Here is a 25366-nt window from a genome sequence, read left to right as displayed (position 1 = left end):
AGAGATTATATTGTTATGAATAGCCATCTTCCATCTTCAGGTTGACGTCCCAATGATAATAATTTACTACCGTAAGTTCACACACATGCATGCACTGGACAAAATTACTGGATTAATCACAAATTTTAAATGATAAAACATAAATTGCAAAAATCATGTAGACAGTGGATCACATTAGTGTCAAATTCCTGGTGATAATATTGTACATGAGTGAGGCAAGATGTTACCATTGGGAAAAACTGGGTGAAGAATATATGAGACCTCTGTATTATTTCTTAAAACTGCATGTGAATCTAAAATTACCTCAACATGAAGAGCTTAAAACTATGCAGGTAAAAGGATATTTACAGACAGACTTCGTTTTCCAGGACCATCATGGTCATGATGCTGGGAAGGGACTGTACCTGGGAAACTAATATTTTAGGCAGACTCCACCATGCTGGCCTTCGGGAGTGGAATGAGAAAGTCACAGAAGTAGACAGATAACTAGCAATCTGGGAAGAGAAATGTGGTGATGAATATGCATCTTTATTTTAGCACCAGGTATTCTAGTAATGTTTGCAGTATTATTGTGACTTTAAACTCCACCTTCATTCAGCTGCTATCCTCCCAGTCACGTGCTACAGAATCATCTTTTTGATAAGAATTATTTAATCTATGTATCTATTTGGCCATAGTTCCCACTTTTGCAGCTAAACCAAACATGCTGTTTTCCAGTCATCTGACCTGACCTTCCCTTTGTAGGAATTCTTAAGATCATTGACTCCACTGACAGAAATCAGGCTTCTGACAACCTAATAATAAGATCCCCAGTGAAAGGCCTATTTTTCATTCTGTTTAATTACAGGCTTTAGAGACGCTCAAAATGGTGGGTGTCTTAAGGACAAATGATACTGTAGGCATGGTTTACTTATCTCCTGCCCTTCCACTGCTTTGAAATACATGGCCATGTCTGTGGCTGCATACTGAACAGACCGAGGCAGCACACAGCCTGCTTAACCATCCCGATGCAGCTCAACTAATCCGTGTACCTTAATGGCCAATTCAGAACAGTAGTTTAGATAACTCACACGGCTGGTTTATTTCTAGCGCTATCTGTGTATCTGATCATAAATGAATTCATATATTATCATTTGAATTGGATTTTGTGAACTGTACTGGGGCTTGAACTATAACATGCCTTTTGTGAATTCTAGATAATTGGCTTCCCAAGTGGCCCTTAGAAACGTATGTATAAAATGAGTGATGACATATGGAGAATTTAATCAAATATGTAAGAAACTAACAGTGAAAAGTAAACTTCTCTCCTACTCTTGTTTCCTCAGGGTTTCATTTCCCTCTTACGGAGACAATTACCTTTAATAGTTTCAAGCAGAGATATTCTATGCATACATGAGTACACGCGTATATATATGTTTTATATAGAGAAAACATTGTAGCTATATTTCCCTATATTTACATAAAAGGTAGCATGATGTACACAGTGTTCTACAGTTTCTTTCTTTTAATTAATAACTCATGGAGGTCTTTTACTAACAGTGTCTGTGATCTGCCCTCATCTTTTCAAACAGCTGCCTAGTATTCTGTTGAGTGGATACAATCATTTGTATTTAACCAAGTCACATTTTGATGGATATTTGCTGTTTCCAATATTTTGTCATTACCAACAATGCTTCAGTGAACATAATTGCTTGTAATTGTTTGTGCCATGTGTAGTAATATCTGTAAGATACATTCCTGGAAGGAGAAATCACAGCCAAAGGAAATATCCAGTTTTTAGATTAATAAATATTGCCTAATTGCCTTCCAGAGAGGCTGCGTATTTCCCTTCACCATATATGAGGTTTATCTTCCCATATCTGTCTCTCCTCACTATATTATCAATTTTTTTTAAACTTGTCAATGTGATCATAATTATAAGTTATACTTATCTAATTATGAATGCAGTAAAGTACCTTAGAAATCAGTTCTTACATTCTTTCTGCCTAATCACTGAGTTCTTCATCATTCCCTAAATAATATGTACTCCTTACTGTTTTGAAATGGCAGCTAAAATAAACCTCTGTGTTTATTTTCATCTATTTCTGAACTCTATTCTGCTACACTCATCTTATTGTTCACATGCATCAATACAAACTTTTGTAAATTTCTCTACTTTCACAATATCTTTACATATAGTAGCTTTGTGCCTCTGTATTGTTCTTTTCCAGAATTTCCTCAGATATTTTTGCAAACCTTTTTTGTTGGTGATTGTGTTGAAATTGTTTCATTAAAATAAACATTGAAATACATCCTGTATAAAAGTAGGGTGCAATCATTATGACATAAGGAAAGCTTTATGCCCTACGTTGGGTTAGACCTGGGACTGAAAATGACGTGTAAGAAAAGAAGAGCAAAGAGACCAACAAAGGGAAGAAAACTAAATGAGTGCTCCAAGTATAGGATTCGGTATAAAACCCAGAAATACCCTGGAATAAAATGCACTTGAATTTCATAAGTTATTTAAGCAGCCAGCCAGTTTTGCAGGTCAGCAAGTATAACCCTTGCTTTTAAGGGCCTGACAAACAGTACCAGGTTCTGACCTTAACCTGAAATTCCTTGAACTCTCAGTACCTGTGAGCATGCACCCAGCATTCCTGGCCCCAGCATGCACTCTACCAGTCACAAGTAACCATCGTTAATGAGTGCTCTGCTAAGAAGCATAACTTACAGAGAAGCTAACAAGTTCTAAGGGAGAGGGAAATAAACACAGACATCTTTGAGCAGCTCGTCCTTTAAGTATGGCAAGATCCAGACCTTTTAGTCTCACTTCGGTGATCTCCAAAACAGGGACCTTGTTTTTGCCACTATTCCAGGTAATCATCTCTGTTTCTGGGAAAAGGTTTTTGGAGGTACTCTAAAGATCTGATTTGTTGTAGATTTGTTCTTTGGGTAACTGAACTCCTACATTTAAAAGAATTCCTTTAAGAAAGTGTTACCAGAATCTCACGACTTCTTATATTTATTGGTCAAAGATACAGAGATTCAAATGGCCCATGACATTAATTGTATTTCTCCTTTACTTGGTATTGCTATTTAAGTAAGATAATGCCATTCTTTTTTTTTTACTTAACTTTGCTATGCTGTCATTTTTATGGCTTTTTAAAAATCAAAATAGTTATTGACATAGCAAAATGCTATGGCAGGATTAATTTATGACATTTTTGTTTATTGTTTCCTGCAAACACACTTGACACTTGTCAGTTTTCCAATGCTGAACAATGTAGACAGAATCATCTTAAGAGTTTATTTTGATTTCTCTGCTCTAGAATTTCACTCAGACTAATACTTACATCTCTGTATCTGTGTTACTTGAACGCAATGCATCTGAAAGGTTTAGGTCTGAAATATATTAAGACTGCACTCCCCGTGTCGTGATAACTCAGCCTGACAGCTACTGCACTGGCAGAGAGGTGGTAACAACATAATGTTGTGTACTCCTCGCTAGCGCACAGAGCCCCAGAAGAACAGGAAGACACTTGAAAGTGAAATGCTGGCTTTATTTGCTTATCTGTTAAACTGGATCACAACTGATTTCATCTCCTCATAAATAAACTTTTTTTTTATGGACATAATTTGAATGTTCATTTTCCTCTCAGTAAGTATGCAAATCTATTTGCAGTATTCTAGCAAAAGAGGGGTACAAATCATATTCTGGGCTTATAAATTGTTCATTACCACTCTCTCTGATGGCTAATTCATGGCTCCATCTGCAACTCCACAAATCTCTTTGCCCAGATAAACATGGTGGAGTAAATAGTAGATGCTGATAAAGATGTGTTTGAGATTAAGGGGAAAAAAAGACATATCTCACACAAAATTCCCATGTGTGGCATTTTAAATTTTGTAATTACTTACTTGGTTTTATATTTTTGTGTTATACACCAGGAAAAGAAATACTTTTTTAAACTCATCAACTCAATATTTAGGACTGTATATAAATGACATTTAAAAATTTTCTCATTGTACATGGAAGGAATCTTAGTTCAAGGGAAAAACTAGCAAAACCTCTAGAAAGGACGACTTCTTTCCTCTGTGATATGAGTTACTGTAACCTGTAAGGCTAAACACAGAGAACTGAGATAATTGTGTTGGATTGCTTATGGTTTGGGTCTTTTAAAACAAAGCCATCAAGATGATTACCTTTCCCCTCTTCTTTGATAAGAAGAGAAATGTAAATCTCGATAGGAATGTCATATGATCTTAAATCAACCTCGACCTTAGCCTTAGAGCAAGTTAAACTCACTCCTTCATGCATATATTTAACATCCATGAATGCTAATCACATAGACTCTGTCTTCATGTAGGGAACTTGATTCCTTTGTGTGAAAGTAATACAAAAAATTAACCTCCTTCCTCTAGCTAAAATGTGAAAACAAAGGAAAAATTCAAGGTACACAAAAGCTCTTTAGGGCAAACAAAATCTATCTATAGAAAACAAAAAAGGGTTTTCACATCTATCTGTAGTGGTGTGTAAGATAGGAATCTGTCTCACAATGTTCTCTCCGGTCACTGCTAAGCTGGAAAATCTACCTAGAATTTTTTTTCTAATTAAAATTCTGTGTACCAACAATAATAGACTCTGCTGTGAAGCTTTTAATTAAACAAACAAACAAAATTATATAAATCCACATTGTCTCTCTGTGCTCTTGGTATTAAAGGATTAGACTGATGAGATGTTTGGATTTTATTGTTCTAAACATGTGTTTCAGTTGGTGCTCTCGGACCCACCATGTGAAGACAGTGAAATGTAAGTAAATATCAAGAAATTAAATGTTTTTCATTAGCATTTTCAAAATCTAAAGAATACAAAAGTCATTGGAGAAGCCCCAGATGAGTTGCAAATGATCATCGTAACCATTCAAGAAAAATAAAAGTGACTTGTTTTAAATGCAAATGGATCAATTGTACTAAAAGCAGAAAAGATGCAGTTTTATAAAGATCAGCTTTGTTAAATAACTGAGAGGCCTAGTTGATTTGTATAAATTTTTGCTCACTACATTCTCCACTCTTGAGATTTCAAGGGTTAAGTTCATGAAAGAATCACAAATTCATCTACGGCTGCACCCACACCTCTATGTAAGTAATAAGTCATATAAATGATGGGAGGCAACTTTCTGCATAATTCAGTTTCAAATACAAGCAAACTAACAACATTTCTAAACTGTACTATGTGTAAATTTCAAAGTGCTTTTGATATACAGTCATGGGCTGTTTAAGGACTAGGATACATTTAAAAAAATGCGTCATAGGGTGATTCATCATTGTGGGAACATTGTAGAGTGCACTTACATAAACCTAGATGGTCTAGCTTATTGCTCCTAGGCTACAAGCCTGCACAGCATGTTACTGTAAAAAACACGAGGTTAAATCAAGTATAAAAAAAAAATGATGCAATCAAGAGATGTAGTAAACACAAGATATATGAGGCTGCTGCCGGCATAAGACGGCATAGTTTTATAGCAAACTTCTTTTTTCATAAGTAGAAAGAGTACACTCTAAAATAACAATAAAAAGTATAGTATAGTAAGTACCTAAACCAGTAATAGAGTCGTTTATTATTATTACCAACTATCATGCACTGTACATAATTGTATGTGCTATACTTTTGTACGACTGGCAGCACATTTGGTTTATTTACACCAGCATCACCACGAATGCGTGAATAATGTCTTCTGCTACAACGTTATGAAGGCCACAAGGTCACTAAGCGATCGGAATCTATCAGCTCCATTATAACCTTATGGGACCACCATCGTATATATATGCAGTCCATTGTTGACCAAAAAGTTACTATGCAGTGCAAGACTATAAGATCTGAGAATAATTGGCTCGATTTTTTTTTTTTTTTTTACTTTTCCTGCTGTATATCTCAGAATCCTATCTGGGAGATAAGGAGGAGGTGCCATTAATAATGCTGCTGATGATTAATGTAATGCACTGTGACTTAGTGCAAGTGTCAGAAAAGCCCTTCTGCCAAGCAGTGTCTTCTCCTGGGTACCGCTCTTGCTGCCAGTGAGCCGTTTTCAGTATCATTGCCTGTTACCCTCAAGACCAGGGTCCCTCGGCAGTGCCTCCAGATTAAGAGGCCAGGGTAGGGGGATGCTTTTCTTGGCCCTGGAACCATTCACCTGTTTCAGGCAGGTCATCATCTCATTATTGATAAGCGGTTTGTGAAGGCTGTACCACTCTCTCCAGATTTTGCATGGCTCTGCATTGTTGTTTCTTTGCATTAATTCTGAACTTGTTTTTTTCTCTGTTTTCTGATGTTGGTGATGTAATGGACTTTTTGATTATTGGCGTGCTTACCTAACTTTGGACCTGAAGGCTACCTCATCTTGCTCCATCACTTTTGCTTTTGACCCAGAATAACAGAATAAAGAAATTTGTAATTGGAAAGGATGGTAAATATTGACTGTAACACTCCAATCAACATGACAGTAAAATACAACATTGAGGAACTTTATAAGCTGACTTTAGAGTCACCGAAGCTAGTGGTCTCCTTTTCGTGAAAAAACTGTGACCCAAAGAGGGATAGTATCAAATGAATTGCAGGACTTCAGCTAGTGCTTAGGCACAACTGTTTTGGGCTACGTCATTTTGTATGTAAGTTTCTGTGATATTTGTCATTATTTAATGCCACTGCTTTTGAGTAAAAACAAGAAACCACATCGAATAAAATGCAAATTAGCAGACGATAAATACAACAAAGGCAAAAAAAAAGTGGCAAAAAAGGTTTTGTAGGGAAGTGGTATAAAGTAACTACTCAAGACAGACACAATATCTCAACACTTTTTTTCCACCACAAAAAGGTGTTTGTGGGACATATTATTAGTTCCATTTAATAATTTTTTCAAATACAAAATGCTTTCTGATCTAACTTACTCCATTTATTTTTACAATAGCATTTTTTAGTATGAACAATATATTGCTGCACTGTTTTATATAAGAGTTAAACACTGTTAAATACTTTTGTGTATAAACCAAAACATGACAGAGCTCCCTTCCATAACTATACCCCTAATCCTTTCCTCTTCCCAGAAATAGCCAAGTACCCTGATGTACATATATGTACATAAGTAGGGTAATTTGCAAAACATATAAATATGACAATATACATACAGGATTCTGTAAATTGATTGTATTAATAATGAGAGATCACCATCTTACCTGGCTTGTAGAAGTTAAGTATTTTGCTCAAGAGTAAGCAAGTGAAAGGCAGAACTTGGATTTGGAACTAGAACTGACTCCTGAGCCCAAAATTGTCACTACAAAGCCATATTGTATATCTAATGTTTAAATAAAATTATACACCTGATAAAATACCCAAAGGATGTACAATCCATGCATTCTTCTAGGCACTATACAATTTATCCCTGAGTAATTAGGCCACCAGTCTCTGGATGATATGATTTGGCACACATTCCTCCCCCCAAATTATTATTGCTGAATTGCACTCTGGCCTATGTTAAGGGTGATTAAAACAAATAAAAGAGACCCATGAAGTTTGTTATTGCATTTATTCTAAGAGTACTATAAAGCCCCATATTTTGAATTTTTCTCTGGTTTCTGTACCAGGAATAGTTGTGCATCTGGTGAGTAAGCCTGCCTTGTTTTGTTACTTTTAGAGGACACTATCTGACCTCTAATTCTCTCTCTCATCCTATTAACTGCTAGAAAGCTTAAGCCAGATCTAGAATTCAGTTTTTATTTTACATATGGGATCTACTACATTCAGCTTACAAGCTGACCTCACTCTTGGCTTATTCTCTTTGTCTAATGCTCTCAATGTTCTCATTTCTAATTTTTGTTTGCATTTTTAATATTTCCTTTCTGGAACACAGGATATTGAACACATTCAGGCAATATTCCATACAGTAATAAGGGGCTGGAGCTGCCTTTTACTGTTCCCAGTTGCCGCGCTTTAAGGGTGGTAGGAGGCATGGACTCCACAGCCAGCCCCTCGGATTTAAAGTCTGCCTCTGCCACTTCCAGCTGTGTGATCTAGGGCAAGTTACTTAACCTCCCATGACTGAATTTTCTCAATTGTAAAATGAAGGTGATCATAGTGGGACCCTACCTGATGACATTATAATTTTGGAAGTAGGTTATGTTGCATGAAGTTATACAGCTGGTTTAAAGAATGTCTGACACAGGAAATTCTGAGTGATTGGAGGGGAGGAGCCGATGAAACAACTCTGCAGTTTGTTTCTTAAATGTATCAAAGTAACAAATTCGTAACTCATCTTAGGTCCACAGGTTCTCAGCATTGAGAAAAATAATAAAGATCAGCTAGTCTATCCATCCCTATACAGCAGAAACCATCTTCACAACACCCAAGTAAAGTAGGGCGCTGGTTGTTCTAGTCGGGATAGAAATGTATCTCCTTCAACAACTACTTCTAGAGAACTCTGATTATTGGAAATGTCTTTCTGAAACATATGGTCAGTTCTCACTTCTCCTGAATGCTTTTTCTTTCTGGCATCATTATCTCAATTTGACCAAGTATGTATAAATCCCTGACTAACTTCATCTTAAAAAATTTAACTTTTCCTACAGTGAAGATCTTACATCTAAAATTTGAGTAATTATACTATTGTTACAGTTCAGATACTGTTTTTTTTAATAACTCAAATAACTTCTGTTTAAGAATAGAACTTGAGAGAGATGTGGGAATAACAGTGGGGAGTGGAACACATAGGGTCAGGAGACCCATACTCTAGTTTAAGTTTTTTGGGCAGCTAGTGACCTCCCTACTTACGTTCCCACTCTGCATCTCAGCTGTAGAGTGTGTAAAATCCTAAGGGGGAAATAAATGATGCCAAAGGTGCTTGAAATTCCTAAGTTACATGATCATTTTACATTTCTCCAGCTAACTGCTTCCTGACCATTTTGTTGCATTTCAGAAACTTGAACAGTGAGTGCATAGGGTCACAAAGAGAAAATGAAGCAAGCCAGTTTGCATAACTGCTAGCACTGCATAAAATATTGAGTAGCTCAAAAATTAAAACTAGGAAATAAAATGAGGTAGTTAATATTTAGCATTGAATTATAATAAGTATAGGGCCCATTTTTAAATGTAAAGAAGAGAAGCGGAGATTTATAGATGGAAGGAAATAAAGTGGTTCACTCCTGGTCATGAGTTAGATTTCAAGGTTCAAAAACAAGAATATTTTGTTCCTTTATTAGGCTAAGTCACCAAGAAAAGTGTCCTACATCCATCTCTAAAGTGGGATACTACATTTTAAAGATTTTTATCTTTGTGATATAATATCTAAAAATTTTATGACTGCTAAAGTGATGTATGTACATTATAAAAATCCAAACAACATAGAAAGATGAAAAATAAAGTGCTTCACAACATCGTCTTCAAGAGAAACAAGCATTATTCACAATTTGATGTGTATGTGTATATAACTACAATACTTATTTCATGAAATCATTGTATTCATGTAAAAGGAAATATACACAAAATAGCATTGGGTTCCCTATATTATTTTACTTAACAAGACTTTTAATTGTAAATATAAATCTACATTTTTTGATGAATGAATGATATTCCTTTAAAAGGACGTGACATTAATTGTTTTTAAAATCCCTTATTGAGGAGCACTTATCTTAGGGTGCTTTTTAAAATCACAATTCAGCTGCCATTTTTTCCCAGCTATCTGTACTTCTAATACACCCCCCCCACCCCCCCCAAAAAAAACAAAACCCAAAATCTTACTGTCTGTGTGATTCACTGACTTTAAATATTTGGAGCAAAATCTTTAAATTGACACTTCACATGTTAAAAATTTCTGAAGATATGATGATATACAGGACACACTCCCTCCTTAGAGATGCTGAGAGCAATAAATTAGTTGACATTTATGAATGCTTTCAAGCTGAAATGCATTGAGTGTTATTTTAACACTTGTTGGAAAAGACCTGATTAAGTATAGCCCCATCTCAGAAGTTTATTGGGCTGTGATGAACAGGTTTCCACTGTTTTATACTAGAATATATTAACAGTGGCCCAGATATTGAGGAACAAAAAAAAAAGCCCATCAGCAAACATACATTCAATGATGCACTGTGTCTGGCATAGTGAGGGACTGGGATGAAAATCACACTGTGAAATTTATTTTTGTGTGATCTTTTTAAACTTAAAATGGTTGAGTTGTGCCTAGACATACAAAGATTTAACCATCCTTACTAAAGAGATCATCTTCTGACTTCTTAGTAAATGATGTGTGGCCACACTCATTCATTTTCAGTTTATCCTAACTTATTTCTCCAATCAGGATTACAAGCCAGTTGTTCCTTACCAAGACATTAAGAGTTAATAGATACCAAACCTTCCCTGGAGAATTTGCATGTTCAAGAACTCTAGGCCTCTGAATGAACAGAATAGTGGAATGGTTGTCTGTCTAATACCTAATACTCATGAATGCTAGCCCTGCAAAGTTAGTCACTACCTTCTTAATGCACAATAGTATGTGTAACTCGAGCATCAAACTTACTGCTATGCTATACTTATCTGTTTAAGCATCTGACAGTTTCACATTTACATGTATTCTCAGTTCCTTGAATGAAGTGGGTAAACATTTGCTTAATTTTGTTGGAAGGTTGCAGCAAGTAGGTGATTGTTAGGGAAGGAGGTGTGGTCAGAGCACATACTGTGGTCCAAAAGAACAGGCTTTGGCCATCTAGAGGTCCAACACTAACTGTTCTTTCTTTATCACTAGGTGCATAAATTATAAAGATCAATACCCAGATGACTGGTATATCTGGTAAGGACATCCTCACTTTGTTTTATAAAACCTTGGTGATAGATACATACTCCTTTTCCTAAGTAATTGAAATGGCACATGAAATCATACAGCTTAAGAAAATTTTAGGGTTCATGAATCAATATTTGTGAAAACATCATTTTCAGGATGTGTCTAGTATTTACTGAAACACTTTCTGTAACAGGAAACTCACTATTTTTAAGAATAATAGTTTATTCCTGACTTGAAAATCTGTAAAGGTAAAATAATTGTTCTTTCTCTTGATATCTCCTGAAATTCCTCCTTCACTGATTTTAGTTCTGGCCTTAAAAGCCATTCAACAGCCAGTCAAGATGGGGGAATAGGTAAACACTGTGCTTACCTTTCCTCACGGCCTCATCAAAATTATGACTAATCTACAAAACAACCATCATTGAGAATTGCCTGAAATCTTGGTGAACCAAAGCCCTACAACTAAGGACAAATGGAAGAAGCCACTTCAAGACTAGTAGGAGGGGGGCAGAGACACACCCACATGTGACCATTAAAATTGGAAGGGAAATCTTGTCTGCAGAGGTCTCCCCAGAGGAACAAGAGGTCCCAGAGATCTACCAGGCCCCACCCCACCGCAGGGTTCTAGTGCCAGGTAGAGAAGTCCCCATAATTTCTGGTTGTAAAAACCAGCAGAGATTATGGCTGAGTGAGACTGAGGGCCACTGGAGTCCCAGGGACTCCACATAAGGAGACCTGCATGGGTTGACTCACCAAAGAACTCACTGGCTCTGAGCTTTAGTGCTGGGGCAGCAGCAGGAGAGGCTATAGGAACATGTGGGGAGAAGTGAGGTCTGTTGTCCGGAGGAGGAATGGAGGGGCAGCTTTCTTTCCCTGATGGAGGACCTGGAGGAAGCCATTGTTTCTTTGTTGAGCCCTCCCCCTTCTCAGCATGAAGATGCAGGTGGCCCCTATATCTGAGTCTTTATCAAGCTTACTGACCTATTCAATCACTATGCCCTGGTGATTCTGAGACCCCACCCAACCAACTTTCGGGCACACCTAAGGTGACTCCAGTAGGTTTTTCTAACAAACCTCCTTCCTTCGCTCATGCTGCACACTTTCCTAGAGTCTCTCAAAGGTCTGCAGAACCCAGACAAGCAGCACCAGGCTTGAGTGTGTCCTTTATCTCTGGCTGAGCAGCACTAGGGCCAGCACTAGCAGCATCCAGCCTTGGTTCACAGCTTGGCCTTTCAAGGCACCTCAAGCGTGGTGTGAGTGGCTACCATCTGTGGATTGCTTTGTGGCTCCTTCCAGGTGGTCCCAGGTGGGGCACAGGCTGTGGTTGAACTTGACTTGCAGTGAGTTCCTTCCCAGGTGACCCTGGGGCTGGCATGACCAGTGGCCAGCTTTGAAATGTGCTGGAGCGTCACCCAGCCATCTCCAAAGACAACACACCCAACGGGTGGATTGGTCAGGTAGCAGAGCCCAGCTGAGGCAGGACCTCTCTGTAGGGTCAGGCCCTGTACCAGAACTCTTCCACTGTAGTTGTGGCCGGTCCTCACAACCAATCAGACTGAGGGTCAATCCCTGTCACTGATGCACAAACAGCAACAAAGGCTCAAGTACAATAGGAGGACATACAACACACACAACAGATGCACCTGGAGTGCACTGCTCAGGTGACCACGAAGACTGTACCCCTGAGTCCCACAGCACACCTACAACATAAGGCCTCTCTACTAAGATCAGAAGACATAGTAGCCCCACATAGAAACAAACACAGGGAAGCAGCCAAAATGGGGAGACAGAGAAACGTGTCCCAAATAAAAGAAAAAAACCAAGTTCCAGAAGAAAAAAAAAGAACGAAAGAAAGAAAAAAGAAAAACTAAACAAAATGGTGACAAACAATCTACTAGATGCAGAGTTCCAAACACAGGTTATAAAGATGCTCAGTGATCTCAGGGAGAACTTCAATAAAAAAATAGGAAACATAAAAATGGAGATAGAAAACAAAAAAGAACCTGTTAGAAATAAGGAATATAACAACAGAAATGAAGAATACATTACAGGGAATTAACGGTAGATTAGATGAAGCAGAGAATCAAATTAACAATTTTGAAGATAAAGTAGCAGAAAACACCCAGTCAGGCAACAAAAAAATGAGGAGAGTTTAAGGGGCCTCTGGGACAACATCAAACATACCAACATCCTTGTTATAGGGGTACCAGAAAGAGAAGAGAGAGAGCACGGGATTGAAAATCAATTTAAAGAAATAATGACAGAAAACATCCCTAACCTGGCGAAGGAAATCAATATAAAAGCCCAGAAAGTGCAGAGAGTTCCAAACAAGATTAACCAATAGATGTCCATACAAAGACACATCATAATTAAAATGCCAAAGGCTAAAGACAAAGAGAGAACCTTAAAAGCAGCAAGAGGAAAGCAGTTAACTAACTCCGTACAAGGGAGCTCCCATGAGACTGTCAGCTGATTTCTCAACAGAAACTTTGCAGTCCAGAAGGATTGACATAAAATATTCCAAGTGATGAAAAGCAGGGACCTATAACTAAGACAACTGTACCCAGCAAAGCTATGATTTAGATTTAAAGGACAGATAAAGAGCTTCCCAGACAAGAAAAAGCTAAGGGAGTTCATCACCACCAAGCAAGTATTACAAGAAATCATAGAGGGGCTTCTTTAAGATTAAAAAAAAAATTAAAATATGAATAATAAAAAGGCAATAACTACGTACCTATTGATAACTACTTTCAATATAAATAGATGAAATGCTCCAATCAAATGATAGGAGGGCTGAATGGATAGGAAAACAAGACCCCTTACATGTGCTGCATACAAGAGACTTACTTCAGATTGAAAGGCACACACAGACTGAAAGCAAGGAGATGGAAAAAGGTATTTCGTGAAAATGGAAACAAATAAACAGAACGCTTGAATAGCAATACTTATACCAGACAAAATAGACTTTAAAACAAAAACTATAACAAGAGACAAAGAATTATCTAGTAATTCCACTTCTGGGTATTTACCCAACGTAACCCCAAATTCTACTTTGAGGGGATGTGCTCATCCATATAATTATTGCAGCATTATTTACAATGTCCAAGATATGAAGGCAACCTGGATGTCCCTGAATGGATGAGTGCATAAATAAGAGATGATACATATATATATATAATGGAATATTACTCAACCATGAGAAAGAATGAAATCTTGCCATCTGCAACAACATGGATGGACCTAGAGTGTACTGTGCTGAGTGTAGTAAGTCAGGCAGAGAAAGGCAACTGTCATATGATTTTACTTATAAGTGGTATCTAAAGAACGAAGCAAACAAACAAACAAACAAAACAGAAACAAACTCATAGATACAAAGAACATTTTGATGGTTGCCAGATGGGAGGGGGCTAGAGGTGGGAGAAAAGGGGAAAGGATTAAGAAGTACAAATTGGTTGTTACAAAATAGTCATGAAGATGTAAACTAAGGCATAGGGAATATAGTCAATAATATGGTGACAACTATGTATAGTGCCAGGTGGTCACTAGTCAGGGGGATCACTTTGTAAATTATATAAATGTCTCACCACTATGCTGTACACCTGAAGTTAATATAAAATATTATTGAACATCAACTGTAATTTAAAAAATTCAAAAGGGGAATAAGAGGTTCAAAATTCCAGGTATAAAACAAATATGTCCTGGGGATGTAATGTACAGCATAGGAAATATAGCCAATAATATTGTGATAGCGTAGCACAGTGTCAGATGGTTGCTGGACTTAACATGGTGATCACTTCTTTAGCATAGGGCACATAATCAATAACATGTTAATAACTATGTATACTGCCAGGTGGGTACTGTTGAATAACTATTGTGTATACCTGAATCTAGTATAATATTGTATGTTCACTATATTTAATAAAAGTCTTTAAAAAATGAAAACAAAATAAAAACTCTTACTCCCTCCCAAAAAAAGCCATTCAAAATAAGACTGCTACTTCTTTTACCAGCTAGTCTTTTAGAAAGTTTGAGAGTCCTTATAACTTCCTAAATGTTGACCTCCCGATTTTCCAAACTAAACATCACCAATTTTCTCAGTTAGATAGCTCCTCCAAGACAGAAATTATGTCTTATCTTGTCAAATTTTGAACCCCCAACCCCAACATTTAAAATCTGCTCTGTTTCTTAAATACCAGTTGAATCAATGGATTGGTGGCTGAATGAAAGACATAACACATAATGATCTAAACAACCATGACACTGCTCTTTAGAACAGACCTCCAATTGCCAAATAGGAAACAATTGTGATCGCCTGGCAAGACAGACACACTCTGAGCTCAGCAACCACTCTAGGTGCAGTGAAAATGTGTTAGTGGTGAGGCATTGCTTCAGGAATTCAGCCTCCCAGGTTGTTTGTGGTCAGCCTTGCTGAGTTCTTGCCCCTCTTAACTTTCCTGCCTGCTCCACCTCATTCCTCCCGTTTCTTGCGGCCTCAGGCTCCTGCTACTGATTTTTCTGATGGCCCTGCTCTGTGGAACAGTGCTCTGCTGCCTCCATTGCTGGCTGAGGAGATGCCGAATTAGTTGCGCAAGACGCACCATGGCTGTTTTCGCTGTTGGAGACTTGGGCCCTGTGTATGGTAAGCTCTCTGCACACGTCTGGACTTCCTCTTTGAAACCTTATGGTTTTGTGGTCCATTAAAAGGTAACCTCTGAAAAGCAGATTTGTGAACTTACAAGATATTTATTGAAGGCTCAATGGCACACATTGGAGACAGGGTCTAAGTGAGAAAACTTCCAAAGAAAGGAGAACTCGAGAAAAAAAAATGTGTCTTGGGGAAATGACTTCCAGTTGAGTACGAGGATAGAATCTAAACATTTTGCTCAGTCGAAGAAGAGAAGAGATATACAGGGCTACTCACTGCAAGTGAGTGGTCAGGGTTAAGGTGCAGAAAAGTGCCTCTGACGTTTTGATATCGCTGCATCCTACCATGTGTTCACAGGCTCATTATTAAGCTCTCTATCCCTCCCTTTTCTGCAGTAACTTGGAACAACACTTTCCAGATTGTCCATTGCCAATGCAGAGTCTAAAACGCTTGGAATTGGGCAAGGAGGTATCGATACTCATGTTTTGTTTCTCCCCAGACACATCAGCAGCTTCCTGCACTTCCTATTATTTTCCAGTCTGCATCAGGAGGTAAAGAACGGAGAAAATGGAGGTCTTAGAGTTATTTGTAACTGCCAAGCATTGTCCCTCTTAGGTACTACATTCTATACCATGGTTGCCTCAAGAGCGCTTCTTAGAGATTAACAGCTGCCCTTCAGAAATTTGGGCCAGACACGATTTTCAATAGATGGAACAGCGCCTGTTCTAGAAAAAACTAACAGCTAAATAAAAAGTGCGGAAAAAATAAACTAAAAAGTTATAATATTAAAACTCATTACTCTAAGATTTAGTGATTATGTTATTCATTATTGACTTTTTAAAGTCATTATTTAACAAGGGAAACACATTGTCGGTTTGAGAAATGGTTATTTAGGGAAAGATAATTAAAATCTCCATTGAAAATAGTTCTTCCTCCTACAATCAAAAGTACTTTTCACTGAGCACAGAGGGAAATACGGACACTGACCTTCTAACAAAATACACAAGTCAAAGGGATTAACACGATTGCCTTGGTCTATTTTTCTTAACTAGAGGTATTTAATAAACAAATGCAACTATGTTCTTTTCAATTTGACTTGAGTTTCTAAAGAGGAGAATACACTCTGGTCCTTTTAGCCTTCCTCTTACCCTAAGGAAGATTTTCTTAGACTTCCTTATAATCTTTAAAAAAAAATAAATCTGTTTTTAAGTTTAAGTTACCCACTTATACTGTTATAATTTTAAGGCAATGTTTGTGTCATGGTTATATTCCCAGCCATCTAATGCTTTCATATTTTTTGGGTGGTGGTTTGCATACATGCTTTTGAATTTTCCTGCACAGGTGTATGAGTGTGAGGGAAGGGGCCAAAGCTGATATGGAATTTCAATAATCTGCAATAGCACTGAGTGAGGGCATTAGAGTCTCATTCTCTCTATTACCCTGAAGTCATTATGGACAGGAAAAGAAAATACTTAGGAGGAAATTGTTTTTTTTTAATAATATAGCCACAATTTATTTCACATCTACCAAGTGCCAGGCATTAGGTCAAGGGCTTTTCAAATATTATCATCTCTAATTCCTAAATACTAACTTGGAAAGTGGCTATTATTACTTCTCTTAGAGGATATTGATCATTTTTCTCACTCTACTGGATAAATACACCACACAAATCTTTGCTGCATGTCCACTAGTAGACTTCAAACTGTCCAGAATTGAGGGTAGGAAGCCAAAAAAAATTTGGGCAGGGCATTCATGGCTTCGCCACCTCATCATCCTTTGACACAAATACAGCCTTATACCCTGAACCTCCAGACAATTCTGTATTGCGATTCCTTAATGGTAATAGAGCTTGCTCTCCAGAATTCTCATTCCCTTTTTTATTCTATCAGTTGCTCTTCAATTCCACTGGTATAGTTCTGGATCTTATTTTGGGCAAGAAACATTTAAACTCTCCCCCAGCTTAAGTTGTATTACAAAGTTCACTTTTATTGATTTCCATCTTAGAGACCAATTTCAGTTGCCCTTTCCCATTTATTTTTTCCTTCACCACCCTGGCTTGGGTGGTAGATTATCCCAGGGGTCAGCAAACTGCGGCTCGCGAGCCACATGCTGCTCTTTGGGTACGTACTGTTCCATCTCAAAAGTGTGCTGACCCCTGGAACAGCCAACCCTGTCCCTCACAACAATTTAAAAATTATTTGAGACCCATAAATATATTTTTACATAAGCATCATCCTGTGAATAATAGCCTTTAAAAATTGTATAAATGAAACTATTATAGTTTTATTTTCATTTTCAATTTTACTTCAGAGCCTCATGTACGTAACCAAAGAGCCGCCTGTGGCTTGCGAGCCGCAGTTTGCTGACCCCTGGCGGCTCTACCATCTCAAAAGCTTGCCACGCCTGGGTTATCCCATCCACTGCCCGTCTCCCGTCTTGCCCCTGGGATGCTCAGGATGGCTGTACAGGCAGGGAGCAGCCATGCACAGAGCCTTGGGTGTGGATGTGGCTCCCAGAATTGTGCTTTTTGGCATTTTTCCTTCTCCTAGCTAAAACAAAATATAAAAGGGTAATTTAAGAAGTGGTATTCTCTGTGATCTCTAGTCATATCTTCTTAGCTAGTGATTACTTCTGGAAGTAAATGCCAGGGCGGCAATATTTGAAGGCAGCCTGGAACCCAGACCCACACTGGATTCCCTTTGCCCACTGGCTCCTCATTCTGCTTTCACTTCTCCAGACAAATGATTCTTCCTACCTAATGTTTCCATAAAAGGAGCTGCTCCCCAAAAGGGAAGTGAGGGAACCACTACAAGATCTTTTTATGACTATAGAGCGAGGGAAGTGGCAAAACAACAGGCATCCTACCTCCATAGACCCCACAAAGCCTGTGCTCACAGCTTGAATTTGAGTCCAGTTCCTGCTGGCTTCACAGGCCCACTCTGCAGGTCATGGGGTTGCATTTCTGCATCTTCTCAGTCACTATTCAGAAAGAGGAAAGCAAAATGACAACTCACTTGAAGACACTGGTGATACATTAGAATATGAAATAGGGTTTTGGACTCCCTGCTACTCCTTGCGGATAATAGGTTGTTCCCTCCTGAATACAGAATGTAGGAAATGGGGTCAACGAAAACATTGTAATGGAGAAACAAGGTTTGCTATATTAACCTTGGGTTCTTCCTAAACCTTTATTTTATTTCCTCAGACCTATTTCATGTTATCATCACGATTTGCTGAACCCACTAGTCGAAGCAGCTCTGCTCTTCTGACCCATGGGTCACAGGTTTGACTCTCGGCACCTCACAGAAGCTGCCTCAGCTAAGAGCCAAGAGGAGAATTTCGACTCTCAGAGGCTGGAGTAGACTGAACTTTACTGATGTTAAAATACATAAGATAGGACATTTCTCTCACTAGCAATTCCTGACAATATTACATTGCTCAGGTTGCTAATTATCTTAAACATGTTAAAGAGAGAAAGGAAAATATTTGTCTTGGGAAGCCCTTGTCAGCCCAGCCTATCTGAATGTCTGATGAGATTTCTGTCTGAGAAAGGTCCTTGGAAATCTCAGCCAAACACCCAGCCCTCAGTAGCATCTCCTGGGCCAATCAATAATCATGCCTTTTTACAGTTCTCTGCTGATCTGGCACTCAGGTTAATCAGTTCTTCTCCCGCTCTCATGGGATCTACGTTTCCATGTCCATAACATGTTATAATGAAGCTCTCTTTATGCACCAAAGAAGCGAGGCATAATCTCTCTGATACCCCATGCCATGGAGAGTAAGCAGGAAAAGGAAGTACTACTAGAGAAAAAGGCAAAGAAAGACCAGAAGGATGTCAAGAAGGGAGAAGAGAAGAGAAAGGATGAAAAGCAAGAGAAGGACACTACAGTTTGAAGTTGACTATATTAAGAACTACCAGTTAAAACTTATTTATTTTATAGAAACCCTAAGATTATGTTATTTTGTTCTGCTTAGGCTTACCTCCTCCTCCTAGACCCAGCCGCAGGGTCTCCTAGACAGGCCCTTGTTCCCTTATTATCCTGCCTCTATCCACAAATCATCTTGATCTAGTTTTCCCTGACCATCTGCACTCTTAACTTCAGAAAGGGCCCGTTCACTGTTTTGTGTCTTCTTGACTGAGGCCTTCTATGAAGTGGTCTCTGAGTCCTTCTTGCTCTCGTCTCTCAACTATCAGGGACTGACGATTCTAATACCATTCAGGTGTGTTTTGTTTGTTTTAGCACTTATGTAAGTAATAAAAATAATATAGTGTTTCAATGGTTTTTTATCTTATTATATTATCTATGTTAATGATGCTTCTGGGATCCCTCCTTTCTGATAATTCAACAGAAAACACAGGAGATTTGCAACCATTTTTTTCCCACTCAAATGTGTAAATGAAGAGTGAGAACACATACTAGGACACAGAAAGTAAATTTTTAGAGGAACACATGAACATTTTTAGTAAAGGTGGGGAAGGAAGAAGAAAAAAAAATCATTAAAATCCTCAAGCAGCCATTTGTATCTTAAACCTCTATCATTTGTGATCGACACTTTCTACTTCATAAGACCAAGGACTATGTCACAGGGTGACTAGGTAGAAAACACAAGTGATTTAAAATAGAAGAAAAGAAAAAAGTTTGGGATTTGTTAGGTTAACTTTTTATTTTTTCCAATTTGTATTTGAAAAAAATAAGTAATGATGAAGGAATCATTAAATGGGGTTTTAAAGTTTATTATAAACATGTTTCTATAATTCACTGAAAATATAGATGATTATGTTTCCTTTGAAAATAAGGTTGTGAAGCCTTTAATGTTAAAGAGATACGATATCTAAAGAGAAAGAGAAAGAAATTTTGGGTTTGGGAGGTGAGAGAAGGACAAAGGGCTTGAGGCAGAAAAATAATCTATTGTTCATAAAGAAAGAGAAAATCTGAGAACCTAAGAGAGGGATCCCTGCCATTATCTCTTCATATTTTTTAACAAAAAATAAAAAACTTGCCATCAAACCTACATTGAATCCTTTCTTTCTATTTCACATAGATAGAGCTGGGTCCCCTCAGCCCTAACAAGACAGCAAGCAGGCCCCACGCCTTTTCTGAGGAGACCTTGAAGTGAGAGTCTGCCTAGATACCCCTTCTGAGAACATTCATTTTGGCTTAGCTTCTCCTCAGGGCTGATCTCTCTGATAATGCTGCCTTTCCACTATCCAATCTCTCTGACCCCATTTGTTGTGCAATTTCAAAGATAACCTTCCTTTTCCTTATTCCAGGGCAATAGAAATACTAGTCTTCCAGCAGTGATTAAATGTGAATACTCCAAGTTAGGGAGAGGAAGGAAAAAAACTAGAGACACTGGTAGGAGCAGGCCCTGACTTTCCTGCTTCCTTCTCCCCTCACCTCTCCAAGGATCCTGTCTTATCTAGGATCCTTTTTGAAATGCCATTTCCCTATATCTTATGTTCTACATGCAAATACTCTGTGACTCATTTAGGTAAGGAAAGAGGGTATTTTATTCAGACACTTTCGAGGAAGGGCACGATAATTGTAATTACTCACTCACCTTTATTGAGCATTTACCATGTGTCATGCTCTGTGTTAACACTTGACATGTCTAATCTCTTTTGTTTTTCCCTAAGCTTCTATGAGGAGTTCACTGTCATTCTGAACACTCTAAAGATGATGGAACAAAGACACTTAGAGATTAAGCAACACAGTTAGTGTGTGGTAGCATTTTTAGCCACCCCAATATAAGATAAAAGGATGATATATAGAAGGGAGAAAATCAGAAAGGACATGTTAAAATAAGCTAAGTCCATTGGAGTGATTCTTAATGGTGTGGTAAATCTGAAACCTGGCTATAAAAACTCAGCAGTGAGTGTATTGGTTTTACACAATTAAACCACACACTCTAATATATTCACCAACAATTCTGTCAAAGCCATAGCATTTTTGCAGGCATTTTTAACTGAGGTCTCTCAGGTTCTTAATTTGTCAAAAGATAAAAATAATGCTTCCTCCCTTCCCAATCACATGATATTATATGTAAACATGCTTTGGAAAAATTTAAAACTGGCATATGTTCAACTTTACAAAAGCTCTCTGAGCACATTGGCTTATTATGTTTATCAAATGAATGCCTTGTGGTTCCCATAACAAGTTTAAGAACAACGGCCAAATTTTTAGTAAGGAGATAACAAAACATTCCTACCACAGAGAGCAATTGTCAATATTCTCTTGCCTGGAGCACAGTATTGATGAGGGCACTGGTGGAAATACATTTGAGCTAATAATTGTGTCAAGTCAATCTGATTGAGGACTCTAGGCAGAATGATAGCTAAGTTACCATCGACTTTGTTTGAATAATTAGGAGCAGTTCACCTAGAAAATGGGTGGTGCTTAGTACAAGTATCCACAAGGGAGAGAAATACTGGGGCAAGTACACTTGACCCATGTTAACTCTATTTTATCAAGTTCCTCAGACTTAGCTTACGTCATCCTAAACTTCCTAACTGCAAAAGACTGTAACTCCACAAATTTTTTCACTTAATAATCTCTGTTATAACATTAATAATAATGATTAAAATATTTTTGACCATTTAAAATAGGATAGATTGAGAAATAATATTGTAAATAAAAGAAAATATGCATATTTCTAGCATAGTACCATTCTTGATATATAGTAATAATATAATATTTATACAAATAATAATGATAATTAACCATTAATGGGTAATTATTGTGCGCTGGGCTTTGTTTGAAAAACTTTACATTCACTTAACCTTGGTTTTATAGATGTAGATACTATCATTATCCTTTTATTGCACAAAAGAAAACAGAGGTACAGAAGGATTATGTAACAGCCTAGGAATAGATTTTTCATTTAAATAAATAACTCCTTAAGAAAAGTGCTGAACCAGAAGGTGTGACATATTCTAAAACAGCTCTACCCTTTACATATTACATTAGTATTTAAATTATTATGGTTTGCTCTGCAAACCAGTGAGATATGAGATAAGACAAATGTAAATATGTGGAACTCCATGATTCTAAATAAACACTATCCATTCCCAAGTAATAATGTTGAGTAATCTAAAAATGGATTCCAGCAATGCAGCTATTGCCTAATATGTAAAAACTGAATTATTCTGAAAATTGTGACATGGTCTTTGGAATTTCCTCGATGGTTTCCAATCTCAATCCTTTAAGGAAGTGGTCAGCAAACTTTTTATATTAAGAGCCAGATAGGAAATATGTTTGGCATAGGAGGCTGTATAGTTTATGTGGGACTACTCACCTCTTCCACTGTAATGCAAAAAAAAAAAAAAAAAGCCAGAGTCAATGTGTAAATGAATGAACATGGCTGTGATACAATTAAATTTAATATACTAAAACAGCCAAAGGATTGACTGCTTAGTTTAAGGGCTAGTTTCTTCTTTAAAGGTGAATTTACTATTGTTTTGGGAAGAAGCAAACAAATAATTCCTGGTAAAAACCCAGGTGAAAAAAATGAAAAAAAATATAAAGAGAGAAATGGTTATAAGATATTACTATTGATTTCCTGTGACTCAAAACCAATCTTTCAAGGAAATACTAATGGAAGATTTCCAAAAGAGCTATTGGAATAAGTACATGGTCTCTCAAGGTGATCAGTTTAGGAATAAAATGATTATTTTTGATACTTAATGGCTTGTAGTATATACAATCTACAAGTCAAGAACTTTGATTCCAAAATTTAAGAATGCCTTTTCTTTAATCCATGTGTATACTTTAATTTTAAATGTTTCACAACTTAACATTTTACGATTCATAATAGAGAATTGGTTAAAGTAATTAATTGCATTAGTTGTAGTTTTCAGAGCATACATATAAACTAATGACATTCAAATGTTTGTTTGTTTCTAGTGAGAGTTGAATTGTCCATGACGGGAGCATTCATGTTAGTAGGACTCTTGTCTTCTGATCTACAAAAAATAATATCCCTTCTAGTTTTAGCTGCTAAATTGTAAATGCTTCTTGATGGGTTAGTCAATGATGATGTACAGGAGTCCCCCTTATCCATGAGGGGTATGTTATAAGACCCTCCCTCCCCAGTAAATGTCTGAAACTGCAGATAGTACCAAACGCTACATATGTTGTTTTTTTTCCTATACAAACATACCTATGATAAAGTATAATTTATAAATTAGACACAGTAAGAGATTAACAACAGTAATAATAAAATAGAACAATTATAACAATATACTTAATAAAAGTTGCATGAATGGTTTTGGGGCCATTATTAAGTAAAACAAGGGTTACTTGAACACAAGCACTGCAATATTTTGAGAGTGAATCTAATAACCAAGATGGCTACTAGGTGACCAATGGGCAGGGAGCACATACAGTGTGAATATGCTGGAAAAAGGGATGATTTACATCCAGGGTGGGATGTAAGGGATGGCGTGAGATTTCATCACACAGAACAGCATACAATTTAAAGCTTATGAATTATTTATTTCTGCAATTTTCCACTTTATATGTTTGCTCCTGGTTGACCTCGGGTAACTGAAATTGCAGAAAGTGAAACCACAAATAAGGGGGACTGCTGTAATGAGCTCTTGAAAGTAATTTTTCTTGCCATAGTGACTAGGACAATGTTTTTTCCTTAAGTGTACAAATAATTTTCTGTTGCTCCAGTGATCCAAGAAATGTCACATTTTACTAGGAACTTCATGTGCATCTGTTTTATGCTGAGTAGAAAGCTTACAAATCCCTATTTTGTCTTTCCAGAGACAGAAGCAGCTGTGGATTCAACTGTTGGGATTCACCTTCAAACTCAAAACCCTGAATTGTGCCCTGTTCCATGTTTCAGCAACTTAGGCCCCCCACCTCCATATGAAGAAATTCTGAAATCAAGCCGATTTTAGATCTGGATCATCAACTGAAAAGATTTTTTAAGTTCAAAACATCAAATTTTGGAACAATTTTTTCATTTAGTGGGAATTCTCAAGGATCAATTAATGGAGCCTGCATAACGACAAATAGAGAAGACTAAGCCTAAGGAAAGGGTTTGGGTCAGGAAGATGTTTCAGTAGTACGTTAGTGGTTAAGCATTGCTGTGTTATACTTTTGTGCTATAGGGCTAAGTTAATGCCTTTCCATCAGTACTCATATAGACAGTCATTAATAGGCAGAGTGGTCTCAATTAAGTTTATGATTCTATTCCAGCACACATCACCACTATCTCTGCCTCGATATTTCCATTGTAGTCTGAACTCTCCCCTAATACGGAGTCAATGAAAACTATCATAATTTAGCAATGATCCAAACAGAGACTCAGACTTGACCAGAACTAGAACCAGAAAGAGAAAAACAAAAAGTTGCATTAATTCCTCAAAAATGGTTAAGCCTTGAATAATGCCAATAATTAATATGAAATTTTAAAGTGGGTGTTACTCATATTGACAAGCTAGACAGAGGGGGAAGTGTGTATGAAAGAGGGTGGCAGGATAGAATAAGAAAGCTAAATCCTCATCTCAGATTGTGGGAAGTCAATGAATAATATCTAAAATTAAAAGAAAAAGTAAGAAATATTGGTAAAGTACATCATTTGGAAATTAGGTCACAAATGTCTGAAGTGAAACACTAAAGAGTTGAAAATGATTGTCTCAGGCTGGCTGAGTGGCATGAGAGAGCTGGCTTGGGACGCCAGAGGGCCCGGGTTCGGATCCCACATATGAGAGCCAGTGACACTGCCCTTTACAAAGAAAAAAAAAAAAAAGAAAATGATTGTCTCAAGAAATAAGACTTAGAGATAATGCTATGTGGGGTTAGGTAGAGCAGTATAGTTCTTGTTTTTATCGTGTCTGTAGTAGTATTGGACTTTTAAAACTAGATGCATGCATTACTTTAATAAAAAGAAATATAAAGTTAAA

At 37.3% G+C, this 25366-nt stretch overlaps 2 protein-coding genes across 2 annotated transcripts in view; one reads left to right on the top strand and one right to left on the bottom strand.

Annotated features, from left to right (window-relative positions):
• Nucleotides 1-2651: 2651 nt before the first annotated feature.
• On the top strand, nucleotides 2652-25366 carry TMEM207 (transmembrane protein 207). Its single transcript, XM_019667997.1, has 5 exons — nucleotides 2652-2855; nucleotides 4752-4789; nucleotides 10770-10814; nucleotides 15302-15444; nucleotides 24222-25366. The coding sequence occupies exons 1-5, from the start codon at nucleotides 2781-2783 to the stop codon at nucleotides 24356-24358; spliced, it is 438 nt and encodes a 145-aa protein (XP_019523542.1). The 5' UTR covers nucleotides 2652-2780; the 3' UTR covers nucleotides 24359-25366.
• The window catches only part of CLDN16 (claudin 16), a 34678-nt gene continuing 34079 nt past the window's right edge, over nucleotides 24768-25366 (bottom strand). The window contains 1 exon segment of the mRNA XM_019667934.1: nucleotides 24768-24783. Coding sequence (XP_019523479.1) covers nucleotides 24768-24783 — 16 coding nt within the window.

The sequence above is a fragment of the Hipposideros armiger genome, unplaced genomic scaffold, assembly GCF_001890085.2.
Source record: "Hipposideros armiger isolate ML-2016 unplaced genomic scaffold, ASM189008v1 scaffold_14, whole genome shotgun sequence".
In the NCBI taxonomy this organism is placed as follows: domain Eukaryota; kingdom Metazoa; phylum Chordata; class Mammalia; order Chiroptera; family Hipposideridae; genus Hipposideros; species Hipposideros armiger.
Note: the sequence above shows the minus strand (reverse complement) of the source record. Positions and strands in the feature narration are given on the sequence as shown.

What these genes read in the sequence shown, in the direction of transcription:
- TMEM207 (XM_019667997.1), top strand. Translation starts at nt 2,781, where the DNA reads ATGGCAAGATCCAGACCTTTTAGTCTCACTTCGGTGATCTCCAAAACA. An exon ending in TGTTTTTGCCACTATTCCAG is followed by an intron (nt 2,856 to 4,751) that starts GTAATCATCTCT and finishes CATGTGTTTCAG; the next exon opens with TTGGTGCTCTCGGACCCACC. An exon ending in CCATGTGAAGACAGTGAAAT is followed by an intron (nt 4,790 to 10,769) that starts GTAAGTAAATAT and finishes CTTTATCACTAG; the next exon opens with GTGCATAAATTATAAAGATC.